Source organism: Vombatus ursinus, unplaced genomic scaffold (genome assembly GCF_900497805.2).
Source record: "Vombatus ursinus unplaced genomic scaffold, bare-nosed wombat genome assembly UNPS02014786.1, whole genome shotgun sequence".
In the NCBI taxonomy this organism is placed as follows: domain Eukaryota; kingdom Metazoa; phylum Chordata; class Mammalia; order Diprotodontia; family Vombatidae; genus Vombatus; species Vombatus ursinus.
In genome coordinates this window covers 18,091,349-18,110,206 of record NW_020954564.1, presented here as the reverse complement: position 1 = coordinate 18,110,206, position 18,858 = coordinate 18,091,349, and the positions used below count along the sequence as shown (strand labels likewise).

At 37.0% G+C, this 18,858-nt stretch overlaps 1 protein-coding gene across 1 annotated transcript in view; it reads right to left on the bottom strand.

Moving 5' to 3' along the window:
* The window catches only part of LOC114046880 (GTPase-activating Rap/Ran-GAP domain-like protein 3), a 196,900-nt gene that overhangs the window by 135,433 nt on the left and 42,609 nt on the right, over window positions 1-18,858 (bottom strand). Inside the window, exons 5-6 of the mRNA XM_027867466.1 lie at window positions 11,811-11,875; window positions 4,570-4,633 (exon numbers count right to left, since the gene is read on the bottom strand). Coding sequence (XP_027723267.1) covers window positions 4,570-4,633; window positions 11,811-11,875 — 129 coding nt within the window. The remainder of the gene's footprint in view (window positions 1-4,569; window positions 4,634-11,810; window positions 11,876-18,858) is intronic.

Sequence of the window (18,858 nt, the reverse complement as noted above, 5' to 3'; positions counted from 1 at the left end):
ATACAAAAGGTAGGGAAAAGTAAGAGAATGAAAGTTCTTCCAGAAGGTAAGAAAAGGCATCACAGACCTGAAGAAGTTAATAAGAAACAATGAAAATGAAAGTAAGTGGATGAGAAAGTTATACTTAGTAAGTAGCATCCTTATGGTTGCTGTGGACAGATTTTAAATCAAGTGACTGTAAGTTGTTAATTTTTATCCCCACTTTGACTTTCTGAAAGGGGAGAAAAGCTCCAGTTTTACAAATAAAGACCTGTCTACAATTCATTGTTATTGTTATTACTAATAACTCACTTTTATACAGAACTGTAAGATTTACAAAGGGCAACTAGGTGGCACAGTAGACAGAGCTCTGGGCCTAAAGTCAGGAAGCTTCATCTTCCTGAGTTCAAATCCTGCCTCAGACACTTACTAGTGACCTAGGTCAAGTCACCTAACCCTGTTTGCCTCAGTTCCTTATCTTTAAAATGAGCGGGAGAAGGAAATGGCAAACCACTCCAGTATCTTTGCCAAGAAAACCCCAAATGGAGTCACACAAAGAGTTGGACAGGACCGAAATGACTGAACAATAACAACAAAAGATTTACAAAACACTTTTTTTTACAATAATCCTGTGAGATGGTTAACACTAAAATGATAATGCTCATTTTATAAATGATATTGAGGGTCAGAGACGTTCAAAATGACAGAGCTAACTGGGACTCAAACATAGACCAAAGTTCTTTATATTAGTCATTCATCTTGGGATGCATTCCTAAGATAAAATACTCCATTATGCAGGGAAGTTTTCTAAAACAAGGGCTCAAGGGGAAGGATGCTTGTTTATCTGAAAGTTAACTATAGCTGAAATAATGTATACTGTGTATCAAGTCTCAAGTCTTGGACACAGAGAACACTACAGAGCTTGGGTAATGAGCAATCTATGTCACAGAGTCAGTAATAACTACATCCTGATAACATCCTTGTAGCTATTTCCTGTCCTCTTGGGTATATCTCTATTAGAGGTCGCAGAACCTTCCCAGGCAGAGATTGCGAGACCCTGACAGAAAAGATCTTAGAGTCACCAAGTTTCTCCTTTACCTTAAGATGAATCCCTGCTACAACATCTTTAAAAATACAGAACTCCCTTTCCAAGGAAGCCCTTTCCATTTAGGGACAGCTTCAATTATTAAGAAGTTGTTCCTTATACTCCTCACAAAGGGATATGCCTTTTGAGAACTTATTTTCTCCTTTTGTTTCCTTTCGAAGTAGTTCTTTCATTTTTTCAAAGAATACTTCATTCTATCTGAAAACCTGGAAAATAAGGAATTCCTTTAGCCCAGTTTCTGCTAGCCTATATTTTGTACTTAAACTATTTCATAGGATCATAGGATATTAGACCTGGAAGAGACCTTAGGGCTCCTCTAGAACAATTACCTCATTTTATAGATGAGGAAACTGAGGGCTAAAGAGATTAAGTGACTTGTTCAAGGTCACACAAGTTATAAGTCGTAGAGTAAGAATTCTAACTCAGGAACTCTGACTACATGTACAATTTCCTTTTCACTATGTCACCAAATTGCTATGACTTGTCTCTGGCAGAACCACACATAGGACATACTCTCTTCAAACTGATGTCAGTTTCTCTTTGCCTTCTCATTTATATCTACAGCTCCTGTGACTAATTTCCATGACAAGCTGCTGCTGGGCTTTGCCTGTCTGCCCTGCTTGGGGTACACTTACTGATAGTCCCTGAGCAAGTCTGTCTGTCTATCCCCCCCCATCTCTGTGTGTGTGTGTGTGTATAAAATCTGTATCCCTCTCTATATAAATAGATTGACTCCCCCATTCTGGGACTTTACTAGTCTTTTTTTCCCCAAAATGACACTACCTTACTGAGCTGGTTTTGATCTGTAATTAGCAAATTCCTCCAAAACCTTTAGCTAAAATCTGAAGTCTTTTCTAGAAATTCAACTTCCTGCCACTTTTCATCTCTTCTGCTTTATCTTATTTCCTTCTTGCCTTGTCACTGCCTCAGTTTTTCCTCAGATTAAGTCCAAATTTGGTTCCTTGTAATTCCTCCCCATTATTCCTAGTTCTTTGCTTTGGGTGCAACAGAACAAGTCTAATCTAATCTGTCTGTCCTATGGCAGCTCTCTGAATACCCAAAGCTAATTTCTCTTTAAGTGTTCTCTTGACAACTAAATATTTACAGATCCTTCAAATGATCTTTTGTGATCTTCATGGCTTCCAGGCTCCTCCCCAGTGTCCTTTGGATGCACTCCAGCTTATCAAGGCCCTTCATAAAAAAGTGCCCAGAACTAGACATAAAAGACAAGGACAGACCTTTTAGCGAAATTTATTTTCTATTCAGTTTTTGACATGGTGACTTTCTAATATACTCCCTCCCCCCTGTATTTGAAGCCAGCTGCTAAATTGAGCTTAATTTAAACATTTATGCAGATGATGATGATAGTATTATTTCATTGGTTATTCGTAATAATGATATTAAAGTCTAAATATTTTTAAATTAAAAAACAACAACCAAGAACAGATAAGTTAGGTAAAGCGTCTTTAAAAAGAAGAACAAAAGCCATTATAGGCAGAAACCTCCTTTCACTAGAATAGTAGTTCTTTACCTGGAGTCCACGAACCATCCATGTTGGTGAGGAGGTCTGTGAACTCGGTTAAAAAAAATTACACCTTTACCTGAGTTCAAATCTGGCCTCAGACACTTGACACTCACTGTGTGACTCTGGGCAAGTCACTTGACCCTGATTGCCTCACCCCCCCCCCAAAATTACACCTTTATTTTCACTAACCTCTAATGGAAATTTAGTATTTCTTTCAATTATTAAAAAAAAATTATTCTGAGAAAGGATCACCAGATTGCCAAAGGGGTCCATGACAAGAAAGATTAAGAAGCCTTGGACTATAACCAACAGATAAAAGATAGATACTCCCTCCGAGTTGTATAGAAGTATTGCTTATGTTTTTCTTCTTGGAAAGGAGAATAAAAGGTAAAGATCACTGCGCAGATCAGAAATTAACTGGCAGAACTATCCTCAGAAACAGAGTATAGAAGAGAGCAGCTCATCAATGATACCTTGACCTGCAGTGCCCATACCTATAGCTGAGGACTAAGTTAATATGGCAAGGCGGATAGAAAAGGAAAGGACTGACAAGAGTTGAAACTGAAGTGGAGGTGGGTGAAAATAACCAAGTATCTTTCTTGGAAGCAAAGTATAAGATTAAAAAGAGGGAATAGGTAAAGACTGATTAGAGAGGAAAGACTTTTTTTATTTGCATTAGTAATTGTAATTTTTAAAGTGACAAAGGGTAAACTTTAAACAAAGTGCTGTTTAAAGTGGATTAAGTTTTAACTATTTTTACAAGAATTTTTTAAATGTAAAAAGTATGGAAATTTATGATGAGTTTCAAGTGACATCTACCATCTTTTATCTTTGAGTAGGAATATAGCTTGCAACCTTACTAGGTTATGTATATAAATTGTAGGGGTACCCTTTTAAAAAAATGAATAAACCCTTTAAGGCTGAAGCTGCAAAACAAATATGCTGTGCTTGTTTTCTGATCTGCTCAGTGATGATGTTGTGGGGCCCATCATCATTATGGCATAACTCTTTTATCTGAAAGTTCTAGGTCATAGTTCATTGATATCCCCTTCAGGTTTCTAGCTGCCACCACCTCTCCTTTCTATATCTTAAACACCCACGTGGTCCATAGGAGATAATACAAGTCTTTACCTTTTACCTTGTCTTGCTTCCTAAAAAGAGTGTATAACCCTTCTTTTACATGTTCTGAATTGTTGTTTGTTTTTGGTGTTTTGCGTTATTAATAGCACTATAAGGAAACATACTGTAGAAGGTTAGAGTAATAAGTCAAAGGAGAGATTTACAAAGGTTTATTTGCCAGGCCCAATGTCCATGAACTGGCAAGAAAGTAGACCTTTTTTTCTTATATCATCCTTTTTTACCTTTAGAATCCCCCACTTTAAAAAAAAAGTTGTCATTTGTTTTGACATCCCTTTCATTTGCATCCCTACTTTAAAATAATATTATCTTCAGATTCAACAAATCCAGTCCTGTCTTGGCCAGAGGTTAGATTAGTTCTTGTCAATGGACGTAGATTGGCAAGGCTATAGATATCTCAGTTCTTCTAGAATTCTGTGCCTCCAGTTCTTAGCTCTAGGTTTGTCCCCAGGTGTCAGAATATGTGTACCTTCAACCACCATTCCCAGGTAAGTGTTCTCTTGTGGTTTTAGCCTGTAAGCAAGTGACAATTGCCTTCTCTACCCTAGATGCCCTACCTAGCAGTCATCTTTGGATTTCTGATCATTTCCTGTCTTTCCCCTGAGATTGAGAAGTTCACCTTGATACTCCAAAAAGGCATCAAAGTAAGACTTTAGTAGAAGCAATCAAGATTTAATTAATGAATTAATCTCATTTGTCTCATGTAATTCTATGTCATTTTTCAGTTAAGAAAAAGGATACTTCTCAAACATTGCTCCTTTTAAGCATATATGCTCCATATATTTCATACCCTAATTCTAAAAAATGTAAAGTTTTCTTTTACCTTCTGGATCTCAGGATGAAAAATTTCCCTGGGGCCTTTTTCAAACTTGTCCAGATTCATGGCACTGAAATAAAACGGAAAGAATGAATTTCAATGCAATGTGATAGAACTTTAAGCTATAGCAGCAATTTACTCTTCCTCAGATGAATTAGCCTAAAGAAAATAAGTAGTTTGTACAGGAACTGGAATATCTGGAAAAAGCTGTAATATTTTAAATCACATCATCTCTTCCTCAACGTTTTCCTAATAGTATTATTTTAAAATAGAGGGTGCAAAGATATGCTGATAAAATGAAATTTAAGAAATCAATTTGATAGTATAACTATAAAATGACAAAAATAGCCACAAACAATACAATTAAATGCTATAAGCACTGTGGAGAAATAAGTACTATATTGCACTGTTGGTGGGATGGGTTTTTTTGGGGGAGAGTAAATTGACAATATAATGTAAGATTTGCAAAACTTATATCTTTTGACCCAGTAATCCTAATGCAGGAACTTAAATATATTATTAAAATGAAAAGGGGACTTTTCATATATAAAAATATTCATAGCTGCCTTACTTGTAACAGTAGAAAAACTGGAAACAACCAACAATTAGGGAATGACTGATGAAATTGTTGTAGACCAATAAAATGGAGCATTTTTGTGCCATAAAAAATGACGTGAAAAAATGAAGAATTATGGAAAGACGCACAAAGTGACAGAGGATAGAAGAATTAGAAGAAATATATAGCCTATGTGTTGACTATGTCTGTTTAAAAAAATGGCAACAAAACTTTGTAACCAGATACAAAAGATCAGAAGAGACAAAGAATAAATAAACTATAATTATTTTCTGTTAAAGTTTACATTACTTTTAATAAATAATAATCAAGTTTAGAATTTATAGTTTCACTTGGGTTACAATTCCATATTTTATTTGTCTGTTATGAGTGCTATTATATTTATGGTACAAAGATGCATAAAAAGGAGGGAGACAAGGAATAATTAATTATGTGAACATCTGGAGCCTCAGGCAGTTGTCATTAACCTAAAAGTCAGCCTCATTTAGTAAAACAGCAACTGGGTATTATAGGCAACCAGTAGCAAGGTTAATTGAAATTAAGATCTTCAACCATTATCTCCAGCAACTCCCAGTCCAAAAGACTGCTTAAAGTAAGGCTGTTTTAAGCAGTCCTTTTAACATAATCTCTGTGAGATTATTTCCTCATTTATAAAATGAAGATCCTGGACTAGATGATCTCTATGGTTTCTTCTAAGCCTAAAATAAATACAAGGGACTGAAATGTAGTAGTGGCAGTTATATTAAAAATTTCCTTTCATTTAAAGTTTTAAGTTAACAAAAGTAAAATCTTTTCCTCATTCTTGTTGTTTAGTCATGTTAGCTGTGTCTGACTCTTCATGACCCCATTTGGGGTTTTCTTGGCAAAGATACTGGAATGGTTGCCATTCCCTTCTCCTACTCATTTTACAGATGAGGAAACTGAGGCAAACAGGATTAAGTGACTTGTCCAGGGTGACATAAGCAGTGTCTTGAGGACAGATTTGAACTCAAAGAAGATGAGTCTTCCTGACTCTAAGCCCAGCACTCTATCCACTGCACCATCTTGTTGCCCTGTTCCCTCATTTTACTTGATTCTATATAATTCAGGAATATACATTTTAAAAGAATTCTCTCTAGCCATACCTCAATTTAGTTGTAGATACATTCATCTGTTAAGTACATTGTTAACTATATACTAAAATTATTTAAGCAGTAGTTAAAGGTTCATTTGAGGATGTTGTATTTAAGAAGACAAGGGAAGCAATAGAATAGTCTAATTCAAGACAAAATATCCATGACTCCTGTTTATCAGAATATTTCAGCATCAGAAGTCTAGAAATAACTGGAAAGTTGGTTAGTGCTGCCACCTAGCTGCACCTAATAGATATTTTCTGAACCGAACCAATGGCAACAACATATTGGATTGTCTAGTTAGTGTGTGGGCACACCTGTAACCTCTGCCAACATGATCCATAAAGAGTTCCTTTGGATTCTACGGGGGAACCATCCTTCCTACTTTCCAGCCTCCTCCTGTTTCATCCTAATCCAAAGCTGACCCAAGCACTAAGTATTCAGTTTATCTGTCTTCTGTGACATGAATTTCTGGAGTCATCCATTGAAAATATATGGGTAAGTGAAATCCATTTTAAAAATCTCAAGCACATTTTCCACCTGACTAATAATCTTGCCTTTGCTCCTAGTCCCTGAAAAGAAGGTAGCAAAATTTGGGTTGATTCAAAAGCCAACTAGAAATCTACATTATAGGGGAGGAAAGGCTCCTTTATGGTTTAGGGGAAAAAAAAGCAAACACAGAGCTGGTCCTGCTGAACAATGGAGCCTACAGGAAGAACTAGCTTTGATGCCAATAATCCCTAGTTGGACTTAGTAAGGCCAGACTTTCAAGCACTCTTGATGAAAAGACCAGAGCTGAATAGAAAAGTTGACTTTCAAAAACAAGACTCAAGTGAAACATGAAGAGGTAAACAGGAAAGAGAAATCATAAGAGACTTATTAAGGTTGAACTGCTTACATTCCTACATGGAAAGATGACATTTGTAACTCACAAGACCTTTGTCAGTATTAGGGTAGTTTAGTTGGAGGGAAAAATTATATGTATGTGTCTATATACATATACATATATATACATATATATGTATATATATGTATATATATATATATATACAGAAAGAGAGAGAAAGAGAGAGAGTGAGCACAGGGTGAGTTGAAGATGAAGGGGTGATATCTGGAGAATAAAATTAAGGGGTGAGAGAGGATTATACTGGGAGTAGGAGAAAGGGAGAGGTAGAATTATCTCACATAAAACAGACAAGAAAAAGCTTTTACAGTGGAAGGGAAACAGGGAAAGGTGAGAGGGAATGAGTGAATCTTATTCTCATCGGATTTGACTTAAGGAGGGTATAACATACACACTCAATTGGGTATGGAAATCTGTCTTACCCTACAGGAAAATAGGGGAGGAAGGGGACAAGAAAGCAGGGGGATGATAGAGGGGAGGGCAGATTAGGGGTAATCAGAAGCAAACACTTCTGAGGAGGGACAGGGTCAAAAGACAGAATAGAATAAATGGGGGGTGCTATAGGATGAAGGGAAATATACTTAGTTTTTCACAACATGACTACTAGGGAAGTGTTTTGCACGACTACACATGTATAACTTGTATTGAGTTGCTTGCCTTTTCAATGGGAGTGGGTGGGGAGGAAGGAAGGGAAAAAATTTGGAACCCAAAGTTTTAAAAACACAAATTAAAAAAAAATTGTTTTCACATGCAACTGGGAAATAAGAAATACAGGAAATGGGGTATAGAAATCTATCCTGCCCTACAGGAAAATAGAAGGGGAAAGGGATAAGGGGGGGAGAGATAGAAGGAAGGGCAGATTAGGGGAAGGGGTATTCAGAATGCATGGACTCAGTAAGGCAAGAGGCAGCAGTTCACCTCTCCTACTTGGTTAACCGCCCCAGACTCTGGCAAGCAGCAGCAAGAATTTTGGGACATGAGTTCAACAAGACACAAGTCTTAAGACTATCTCTGCTGTTAGAAGGCAGAAACTGGGGCTCAGAGACAGGGAGTGATTTGTCTGGGGTTACACAGTTAGTAAATGGTAAAGACAGAACTAGCATTCTGATCTTCTGTAACCTACATAATCAAGACCACATGAAAAAATTGTTGCAGTAAAGAATCCAAATGGATTGCAAGAACTGCCTTAGTTCTGACCACCTTGCACATTACTTCTTATCTTTTTTCCTCCTTTATCCTTCCCTAGGATGAATGTTAAAGAGATGTTAGAGACTGAATGTTAAAGAGAATGTTAGAGATTCATTTCATAGTTTCTTAACTGTCTTTAATCTAAATTCCTTCAAATCTCACAGAATCACCAGTATGTGACAATTGAAGCCATATAGTCCAATCAGTCAGTCAGCAAGTATTTATGAAGTGCTTACCATGTGTCAGGCACTTTGCTAAGTGCTATGTCTTTCTAGCCCTCTCCCAATAACATTAAACAAGGGAAATTTATAGCCAAGAATTTTTTAAAAGAAAAAAAGAAAAATAGGAAGAAGGGAAAAAAACAATAAGCAGAACCAATTGATACATTGAGCAAAATGTAAAAATAGATTCAGTGTTCCATACCAGTGTACCTCCCACTGCAAAGGGGTACAGATATTTCTTCTTTGGTGCAATAATTGTTCCATACAATTTTTTAACATTAATTTTCTGGTGTTCTATGGTTGCTCTTCCCATTTACATTGTTGTAGTCATTGTATATTTGGGATTTTTTGGCTTTGCTTCCTCTACCCTATGTCAATTCATACAAGTCTTTCTATACTTCCTGTCATTACATTCATCATTTCTTACATTAGTTTTGTTCCATTATATTTATGAGCCACAATTTGTTTAGCCATTGTTCAATCAACTTTGTTTCCAGTTCTTTGCTGACACAAAAAGTATTGTTATAAATATTTTGATGCTATATAGTGTTATATAAATATGAGGATTTTCTTTTTATCAGTGATCTCCTTGAGGTATATGCCTAACAGTGGAATATCTGGGTCATGAGATAAAATAACTAAATTTTAGTTATTTTATTTGCATAATTGCAAATTGCTTCCAAAATGGTCTCCAGTAACATTAAGAAGTCAAGCGGCAGGTCCTATATAAAGGATCTCTTCATCCTCTAGGTGTTGGTGCTTTCCTCCTCGTAAAATACCTTGATAAATTACTTTGCATTTGCTCACCTGTATACATGTTATGCCCCACTCCATGAAATGTAAGTACCCTGAGGGTGGGGACGTTTTTCATTTTGTCTGTGTAACTTTAGCACCTACCAGAGTGTCTGTACATTGTAGGCATGTTTTAAATGATGGATGTCATTGCTCATCTAAAATGAGGAAGGTTCATAGCTAAACAAGTAAAATAAATTAGTACAAGTAACTGAAGACATTTCAACTCAATTCAATTAAAAAAAAAAAACCCTACCTGAATAAAGTATCTACTTTGTGCAGAACACTATACTGACCACTGGGGATACAAAAATACTTGTCCTTAAAAAGAAATAAATAGGTACACAGATAAGCAAATTCTAAGTATATAAAAAGTTGTTTCAACATCAAGAGAGCACTAGAACTGGAGGGATGTGGGAAAGACTTCCTATAGGAGATGACACTTGAGTTTCACTTTGAAAGAAATAAGAATTTTACAATTCAGAGGTAAGGATGGAGTAGACTATAAACATGAGTGGCCATCTGTGCAAAGGCACAAAGCCAAGGGAAAGAAAGAAGTTAGGCTGGAGTGAAATATCACAGATGGTGTATATCACCTTCCAGGCCACTTTCAACTGAATAAAGAGTATGTAAAGGTGAGAAAGTCTGGAAAGGTAGGCTGGAGTCAGTTCATGTAGAGCTTCAAATGTAAGACTTAGTATCTGTGTATTTCATTCTATGGACAACAGACTTTCACTCAAGATTTTTCAATAGGAAAGTATCACGCGGTCAGCTATTTGTTTTAAGAGTATCAACTTGACAGCTCTATGAGAGGATGGATTGAAGAGTGAAGAGACTGGAAGCAAGACTTGAGACCTTTATCTGACTACAAGTTTAATGAATCAACAATATGATATGGTGGCCAAAAAAGGTTAATGAACTACTTTAGGTTCCATTAATAGAATTCTAGTTTCCAGAACAAGGAAAGCAATAGTCCTACTGTTCTCTGTGCAAGTGAGACTACAGTGAATATTATGTTTGGTTCAGGGTACCACATTTTAGATTGGACACCAGTAAATTGTAATTCATGCAGAAGAAGGCTACTAAGATGGCATACATTACAGACTTCAAACTAGGCATATGAAGATAGGTTGAAGGAAGTAAGAATGTTTAGACTGGAAAAGGGAAGATTAGAAAGGAGAGGCATGGAATGAAAACCATATTCAAACATTTGACATGATATCATGTGGAAGAAAGATTAGACTAATTCTGTTTGGTTCTAAAAAGGGAGAACTAGGAATAATAGGAAGCAATCTTTAGCTCAATATAATGGTAAAACTTTCTATTCATTAGAATTAGAAGAAAAATGAATGTAATTTCTTAATAAGTGGAGAAATCACCTTCACTGGACATGCTTGATTGGTGGCTTGATGACCTCTTGTAATGTTTATTATAGAAGGGGTTTATGTTTTGAGTAAGGCTCAACCTGGTGACCTCTAGGGGCAGCTAGGCAGTGCAGTGGATAGTGTTGGGCTTGGAGTCAGGAAGACTCATTTCCCTGAGTTCAAATCTAGCCTCAGACACTTACTAGCTGTGTGACTCTGAGCAAATCATGTAACCCTGTTTGCCTCAGTTTCCTCACCTATAAAATGAGCTGGAGAAGGAAATGGCAAACCATTCCAGTACCTTTGCTAAGAAAACCCCAAATGGGGTTATATGAAGAGCTGGACATGACTAAAACAACTGAACAACAATAACAACAACGATGACAACAATGATGACCTCTAAGGCTCCTTCTAACCCTGGAATTTTATTATTCTATTTAGCTGACTTTTATGTAGACCTGGAAGGTTTGCAAAATGTTTTAAAAACAAACATTCTCTCATTTGATTTCACAGTCACCCTGGGAAGGAAGTACTATTAAGTAGGTAGGTAGAGAAGTGGATAGAGTTGGAATCAGGAAGACCTGAGTTCAAATTCTGCCTTAGATACTTAATACCTGTGTGACCATGGGCAAGTCACTCTCTATGCTTCAGTTTCCTCATTTATAAAATGGGCATAAAAACAATACCTACCTCACCAGATTGTTGTGGGGATCAAATGAGTTAACATATACAACATACGTAAAGTGTTTTGTAAACCTTGAAACACTATGTAAATGTTAGCTATTATAATTATTACTAATATTATAATTTCCATTTTTCTCATGAGGAAACTATAGTTTAAAGGGGATATCACACAACTAGTTAAGTATGGGAAGCAGCATTGAAAACTAGGCCTCTCCAGACTCCAAACTGAGCAATATACTGGTAGTAGTGCCTGAAAAAATACAAGGATGGAAATATATCAACAAATACAGCATTTTTACTTTAAAAAATGAATAAGAAACTAGTAAAAGAATTACTACTGGATAAGAAAGACAATATAATGAAACACAAAACTTCTGGTAACTTTTTTTTTCATTTGTGAGCACTCACCTTAAAATGGACTTCACTGAGAGTGTCTTTGTGGGACTGTAGGGGAGACATATTTTCTGGGTACCCTGTAAAGATAAAACACCAACAGAGGATGAAGCCATACTAATTGTTTCTCATTAAAAGCCCTCCCTTGCTGTGTGGAATTCCCAGTGCCTGAGACTCACAGAAATGAAATAAAGAAGCAGAGGTACTGGGAATCCCACGGCTTAAGAGTTCTTATTTCTTTCCAAAAGGGTACATACATATATGGAAGAGAAGAACTAGAAGGCATGTGCTTTTACGATTCCAAAGGCAGATATTTGGATCAGAGAGGGTAGGGAAGAGAGAGAAAGGGAGAGAGAGGAAGAAAGAAAGGGAGGGTGGGAGGGAGAGAGAGATAGGATAGAAGAACAGGAAGGAGGAGGAGGAGTGAGTCAGAGAGAGAAAGAGAGAGACAGAGACAGAGACACAGAGAGCTCATATACACTATTTAAGACTTCTTTATGACCAAATCACTGGCTGGGATCAGATGTGCAGGTGGCTTTTCCTATGAATTATCATTTTGCACCTTCTGTGTTGTGCATTAGTAAACTCACACTTTGGACTTTCTTGAGCCCAATGACACACAACTACTGGATGCCTATGTGAAAAATGTCCTCCCTTCCCTGGCACCACTCCTTGTTCATATTCCCATCCCAACTTGGCCCTATCCCTCCCAAGTCTCCATCCAGTGCTATTCTTCCCTTCCTCTATGCCCTCTAGCATGCCCATTCTATTGTTCATCAGTTTCCCTTTATTCTAGAGTTGATCTTTTCCTCCTGCACTCTTTCCATCTTTTGGACTCATGGAGACTTGGCTCTGAGCTCCTCCCAAGAAAATAATGTACCACTGACCTTTCTTTTTCAGGTACTGATCTGGGAGCACCTTCTCTCATGGTCTTTGAAACACAGGGCCAGAAGGAGGAGCAGGCATACTTCTTGCTCCCCATTGCCACTTTCAGACCTTTTCACTGCCATTATCATTGAGCAATCTATTCTTCTTTGAAATTGCTCTGTCGAGATACATCATCACATCCAGATCTTGGTGGCAGTTGTTTATCAACCCTCAAGTCAATGGTACTTCATTAGCATAGATTTATGGAGCTCAGAGTCATGTCTACACCAGGAGGATGACAGACAGGAGATGGACAGTCTGAGAATTGAATTGGCATTTCTGAGATATTAAAAGAACTGAAAGAAGGACTCTAGCATTTAGATCCTCCTAGGCAGCTAGGTAGCAAAGTGGCTAGAGTGCTAGGTCTGGAGTCAGGAAGACCTGAGTTGAAATCCAGCCTCAGGTACTTAGTAGCTATGTAATTCTGGACAAATCACTTAATCTCTGCTTGCCTCAGCTCCCTCAATTGTAAAATGAGAATAATAACAGCATCTACCTTGCAGGGTTTTGAAGATCAAATGACCTAATATTTGTAAAAAACCAAAAACACACTAAGCACAGTGCCTCGCCCATAGTAGGCACTATACAAATGCTCATTCCCTTCCCCCAACCCCTTCTCAAGGAGTTCAGTACCTGTTCACAGTCATCCTCTCCCTCTCCACCCATCCTTTTCTCCACCCATTTGTAAACTCCAGTATACTTTCAAATACCTTAATCTCCCAGGTTATTAACCTCTTCAGCTCCCATGACCTGCATTTTCAGTTCAGTTGCACATGGATGGTCATATTCTTAATCCAATTATCCCCCATAAGTGTTTCCTTCTATGCTCAAGTACTCTAAAATTATCTTGTCTGACCTTAAACTCCTTTCCTTTCATTTTTCTCTGTGACTCATTCTTCTAAAACTATTCTTTGTCCAAACTGTGATTTTTAATCTCTCCATTCCTCAGTGCTTTCCCTGGCCATAACTTCTATTTTGGCTATTCCAATCTTAAACCCATATTTAACAAGTTCAACAAGTTGGTACTGTCTTCCATGTTTAAAACTCTTGACCTCTTTCATCACTCTGGCTTTGCCAAACATCATCCCAGAATTACCCCCGCTATTTGTTTTTTCCACTCTTACAGGCTGAATGTGGAACAGCGCTGGACTAAGTCACACAACCATCCTGAGTCCACTCAGTCTTTTTGTTATCTAATCTCCATTGTGTCCTCGCTGAATCAAGGCATCATTTTATCCTTCCTTAATTGACTTTTCATGAACTCCCTACAGAGACTGTTCCCATTTTTTTCTATTCTTTTTATGCTTCCCACAATATTCCCTCCTCCTTTCTCAGCAGACGACCTTGTGCCTCATACATTATTGAGAAAATTGATGCCATTCACCAGGAGCTTGCTCTTTTCTTCTACTTTACATCTCAAAACCCCTTGACTCATTCCCCATCCTCACCCCCTGTGCTTCAGTCTCTGACAATAAAGCATCTTTTCACCAAAGTAAAATTTTCTACTTATACTCTTGAATCCACTCCTCACATCTCTTCCCACAGCTCACTCCACAGTCATCCCTTTTGGTTTTGAATTTAAATAAATCAAACATGTTATTGTTTTTACATTACCTTCATTTTACCTTTTATTTTTATATTACCTTCATTTCCCAATATAGTTCTCCCACCCCAAAAGAGTCATCTCTTAGAACAAAGAAAAAAAGAGGATAAAAAAATCATTCAGCAAAATTAACCACCACATCAACCAAGTCTAACAGCTTATCTAGTGTTCCAACCCTACAGTCCCTTACCATGTTTTGCCCTCATTTTTACTCCTCTTTGTCTATTGGCTCCTTTCCTGCTTCCTAAAAGCATGCCCAATTCTCCCCCATCCTTAAAAAATCTTCACTTGACCTTGCTATCCTACAGTTCTCTATTTCGATAGTCAAACCCTTAGTGAAGTCAACAAGCATTTATTAAGTGCCTACCATGTTCCAAGTATTGTGCTAAGTAATGGAGATACAAAGAAAGGCAAACATTCCTGCTTTCAAGGAGCTCACAGTCTAATGGGGGGGTCACAACATGCAAACAATTATGTACAAATAAACAAGATAAAATAAAATAAACAAGCAAGGAAGGAAACAAGAATTTATTAAGTACCTACTATGTTTCAGGGATTGTGCTAAGTGTTTTACAAATACTATCTCACTTGAGTCTTAAAACAACCTTGGGAGGTTTTATTATTTATTATTCATTAATTTTTATCCCCATTTTACAGTTGAGGAACCTGAGGCAAATAGAGGTTAAGTGATTTGCCCAGGGTTACACAGCGAGTAAGTGCCTAAAGCCTGATGTGAACTCAGGTCTTCCTAACTCTACGCTTAGCACTCTATCCACTGTGCCATCTAGGTGCCTCTGAGGGAAGGCACTAGCATGGAAGGCAATGTTGCAGAAAGTGGGATTTTAGAAAAGACTTGAAGAAAGCCAAGGAAGCTAGGAGGTGGAGATCAGGAGGCAAAGAATTCCAGCTACGATGAGAAGCCAGTGAGAATGTACAGAACTGGGAGATGGAGAAGAGACCAGTATCACTGAGACTCAGGGTACAAGGTGGGGAGAGAGCTCAGAAAAGAGGAAGGTATCAAAAGACTAAAAAGGTAGGAGGGAGCCAGGTCAGGAAGGACTTTGAATGTCAAACAGAGGATTTTATCTTCTATGCTGGAGGTGATAGGGAGCCCTAGAATTTATTAAATAGTCAGAAGTTAGGAGTGGAGCTAAAAAAGGAGTGTGGTTGGCTTGGACACTTCCTTAAATGGAGGTTCTGGAGAAGCAGTCACCAATCAGACGAGAGGGCAGAGGTATCTAAGGCACCTAGGTGGAGCAGTGGATAGAATGCTGGATTTGGAGTCAGAAGACTTCTGAGTTCAAATACTGGCTTAGGCACTTAACTGCTGTGTTACCCTGGACAAGTCACGTAACCACTCTGTGCCTTAGTTTCCTCATCTGCAAAACGGGGAGAATAATGGCACCTATCTCGTAGGATTATGGTGAGGATCAAATGAGATAATAAATGCAAAGTGCTTTGCAAACCTTAAAATACAGTATAAATGCTACCTATCATCATCATCATCATCATTCCAGAGTTAGAACGCTGCTGGGATGGAGGTGAAGTCTGGAGAACTGGGAATGTGGTGAATTCCTCTCCAGAACTTCCATCTGCAGAAATACTCAAGCTCCTCCTCATCCCCCTTACCCCTTTCAGTTTGCTTTTACTTCTGTGTTGTCAGAGGTGGTCTTTTTGCTTATATTTGTATTCCCAATACTTGGTAAGGTGCCTGGCACACAGTAAGTGCTTAATAAATGTGTTCTCTATAGACTGGAATGTGTGATGGATCCTAATCAGTTAACAAAAAACAGTGAAAAGGAGAGAGGTTATGGGAGAATGGGTGGGGCTACAAAGGGAGGAGATAGAACAGAGATAAACAAAGGGAGCAATCTCAACTCAGTGGTGGGAGGGGGTTCTGCTGGAGAACACTCCAATGAGGGGACAGGGATCTTCTATAATGGGTGATGGGGACCATAAAATGGACATAATCTGCAAATACAAAGGGGACAGATGGACAAGACCTACAAGATAACAACAGATACTGTTTAGAAGACAGAATGCAACATAGGTACTTTAGAAGCTTTAATTCCATGAAGAAAAGAGGCTGAAGAAGGAATAAGTACAAGGACCATAAATCAAAGAATAAAAGTCTAGAATAGGCATAAAGGGAAGAGAATTAATGAAGGGCCCTAATAAACAAAAGAAGTTGAAGGGGAGTAGAAGAAGGAGGATTTATTTAAGCATTTAAATGAGAAAAAAGAAAGGAGAGAATTAGTTAACCAGATAAAAGCAAGAAAGGAAAAGGAATTAATAAGTTAAGTAAAACTCTAAAATTAGGGAAAGTAGTGACAAATGGGAGAGGCAGGGGAAGACAGTGTATGGGAACAGAGTTTCCTTTACGTAGTTTAAGCAAAAATAACCGAAGAGACAATGTGTTGTCTTCAAATTGGAAGAACCAAAAAAATCTAATATTAGAGAGAAATGGAGGAAAATGTAAACCAAATTCTTATAACTTCAAAAGTAAATGTATCAATCAACCCAATAAACGAGAGTGACAGAGTGGGTAAGAAAACAAAACCTCACAATCTGTTGCTTACAAAAACATACCTAAAAAGCAAAGACATAAACAAAATAAAAATGAGGAACTACAACAAAATTTACTATGCATCGGATGAATCCAAACAAATCCATATTATTGGATAAAGCAAAAAACAAAAATTCACAACATCAAAAAAGATAAACAAGGAAATTACATTATGCTGAAAAGAACCAAACAACAAACCATTATCAATACTAAATTTATATCCTCCACCTACATTCATAAAGGCAAAAATTAACTGAATTACAAGAAGACCCAGAAAGTAATACAATAATAACAGTAGATTTTTAACATCTCTCTTTCAGTTTTGGACAAATCTAACAGAAAGAAAAAAAAAGAATTCAACAAATACTTGAGAAATTAGAACTAAAAACTTAGACCTCTTCTAAATGGCTTTGTCCAAAAAAAATACATATTTCTCAGTATCACATAGAACTTTTAGAAAAATTGACTATATTAAGGCAAAGAAATACTACAAATAAATTTAAAAAGGCAGAAATAGTAAATACATCCTTTACAGATCACGAAACATAAACATATTAATCAGTTCAGGAAGCACAAACCAAAGAGAGCCTGAGATGGAGACTTAATAATAAAATCCTAAATAATGAGTAAGTTAAAGAATAAATCATAGAAACAATAATTATGTGAAAGAAAATGATAATGATGGTTAAAGAGGTAAAGTGACTGCTTTTTTTTTGACTCTGTTAGCCCTATCATTCCAATAAGGCATGAAAAATGCCCCAATCAATGAGACTAAACACTGTGTCGGCAAAAGTCATTATGACTCCAAGCAGAAATTAATTTATATGAGGATGATCAAAAAGTAAGGACTTTATTTTGCTACTTAAAAACAACATATTGGAATGTATACAGTTACATACTTTGTTGGGATTAAAGGATTTAGAGCTAGAAGGGACTTTAGAGATCAGACTAATCCCTCCATTTTATAGATAAGTAAACGGGAGGCCTAGAGAGAGAACATGATTTGCTTAAGGTCACCTATACCATGCTTAGTCTAGCATGCATAAGAATAATTAGCTTGGAGAATCTAAGACATCTTCAAAAGTCTCACGACGGAAAATGCTATTCATATCCAGAGAAAAAACTATGGAGTTTGAATGCAGATTGAAGCACACTATTTGCTTTTTTTTTCTTCTGTTTTATTTTGTTTCTTCTCTCTTGTGGGTCCTCCAATTGGTTCTAATTCTCCTTTACAACATGACTAATATGAAAATATGTTTAATAGGAATGTATATGTAGAGCTTACATCAGATTGTATGCATCTTGGGGAGGGAGGTGGGGAAGGAGGGGGAGAAAATTTAAAACTCATAAGCTTATGGAAGTGATTGTTGAAAACTAAAAATAAATTATTTTTTTAAAAAAAGAATAATTAACTTGGGAGGCCATACACTTATTATAATGATACTATCATTTCTCAAAATATTTTTGGAATGTCCCTTTTGAAGCTGCCTTAAGTGACTGTGGCATATTCTCCTAATTGAATGCATTGGCTCCACTTCTTTGATCCTTAAAAATGCGCTTTATTTTCAGTAATAGGAAAAATTACTTTCTTTTTTTTTTTTTAACAAAAAGGACATTGAAAGAGCCATTTCTCAACTGATAAATGATCAAAAGATATGAACAGTTTTCAGATGAAGTAATCAAAGCTATCTATAGCCATATGAAAAAATGTTGTAACTCACTATTGGTTGGAGAAATGCAAATTAAAACAATTCTGGTGTACTATCTGATACATATTAGATTGACTAATAGGACAGAAAAGGAAAATGACAAATGTTGGAGGGGATGTGGGAAAAATGATACATTAATGCACTGCTGGTAGAGTTGTGAACTGATTCAACCATTCTGTAGAGCAATTTGGAACTATATCCAAAGGGCTATAAAACCCTGCATACACTTTGACCTAGCAATACCACTACTAGGTCTGT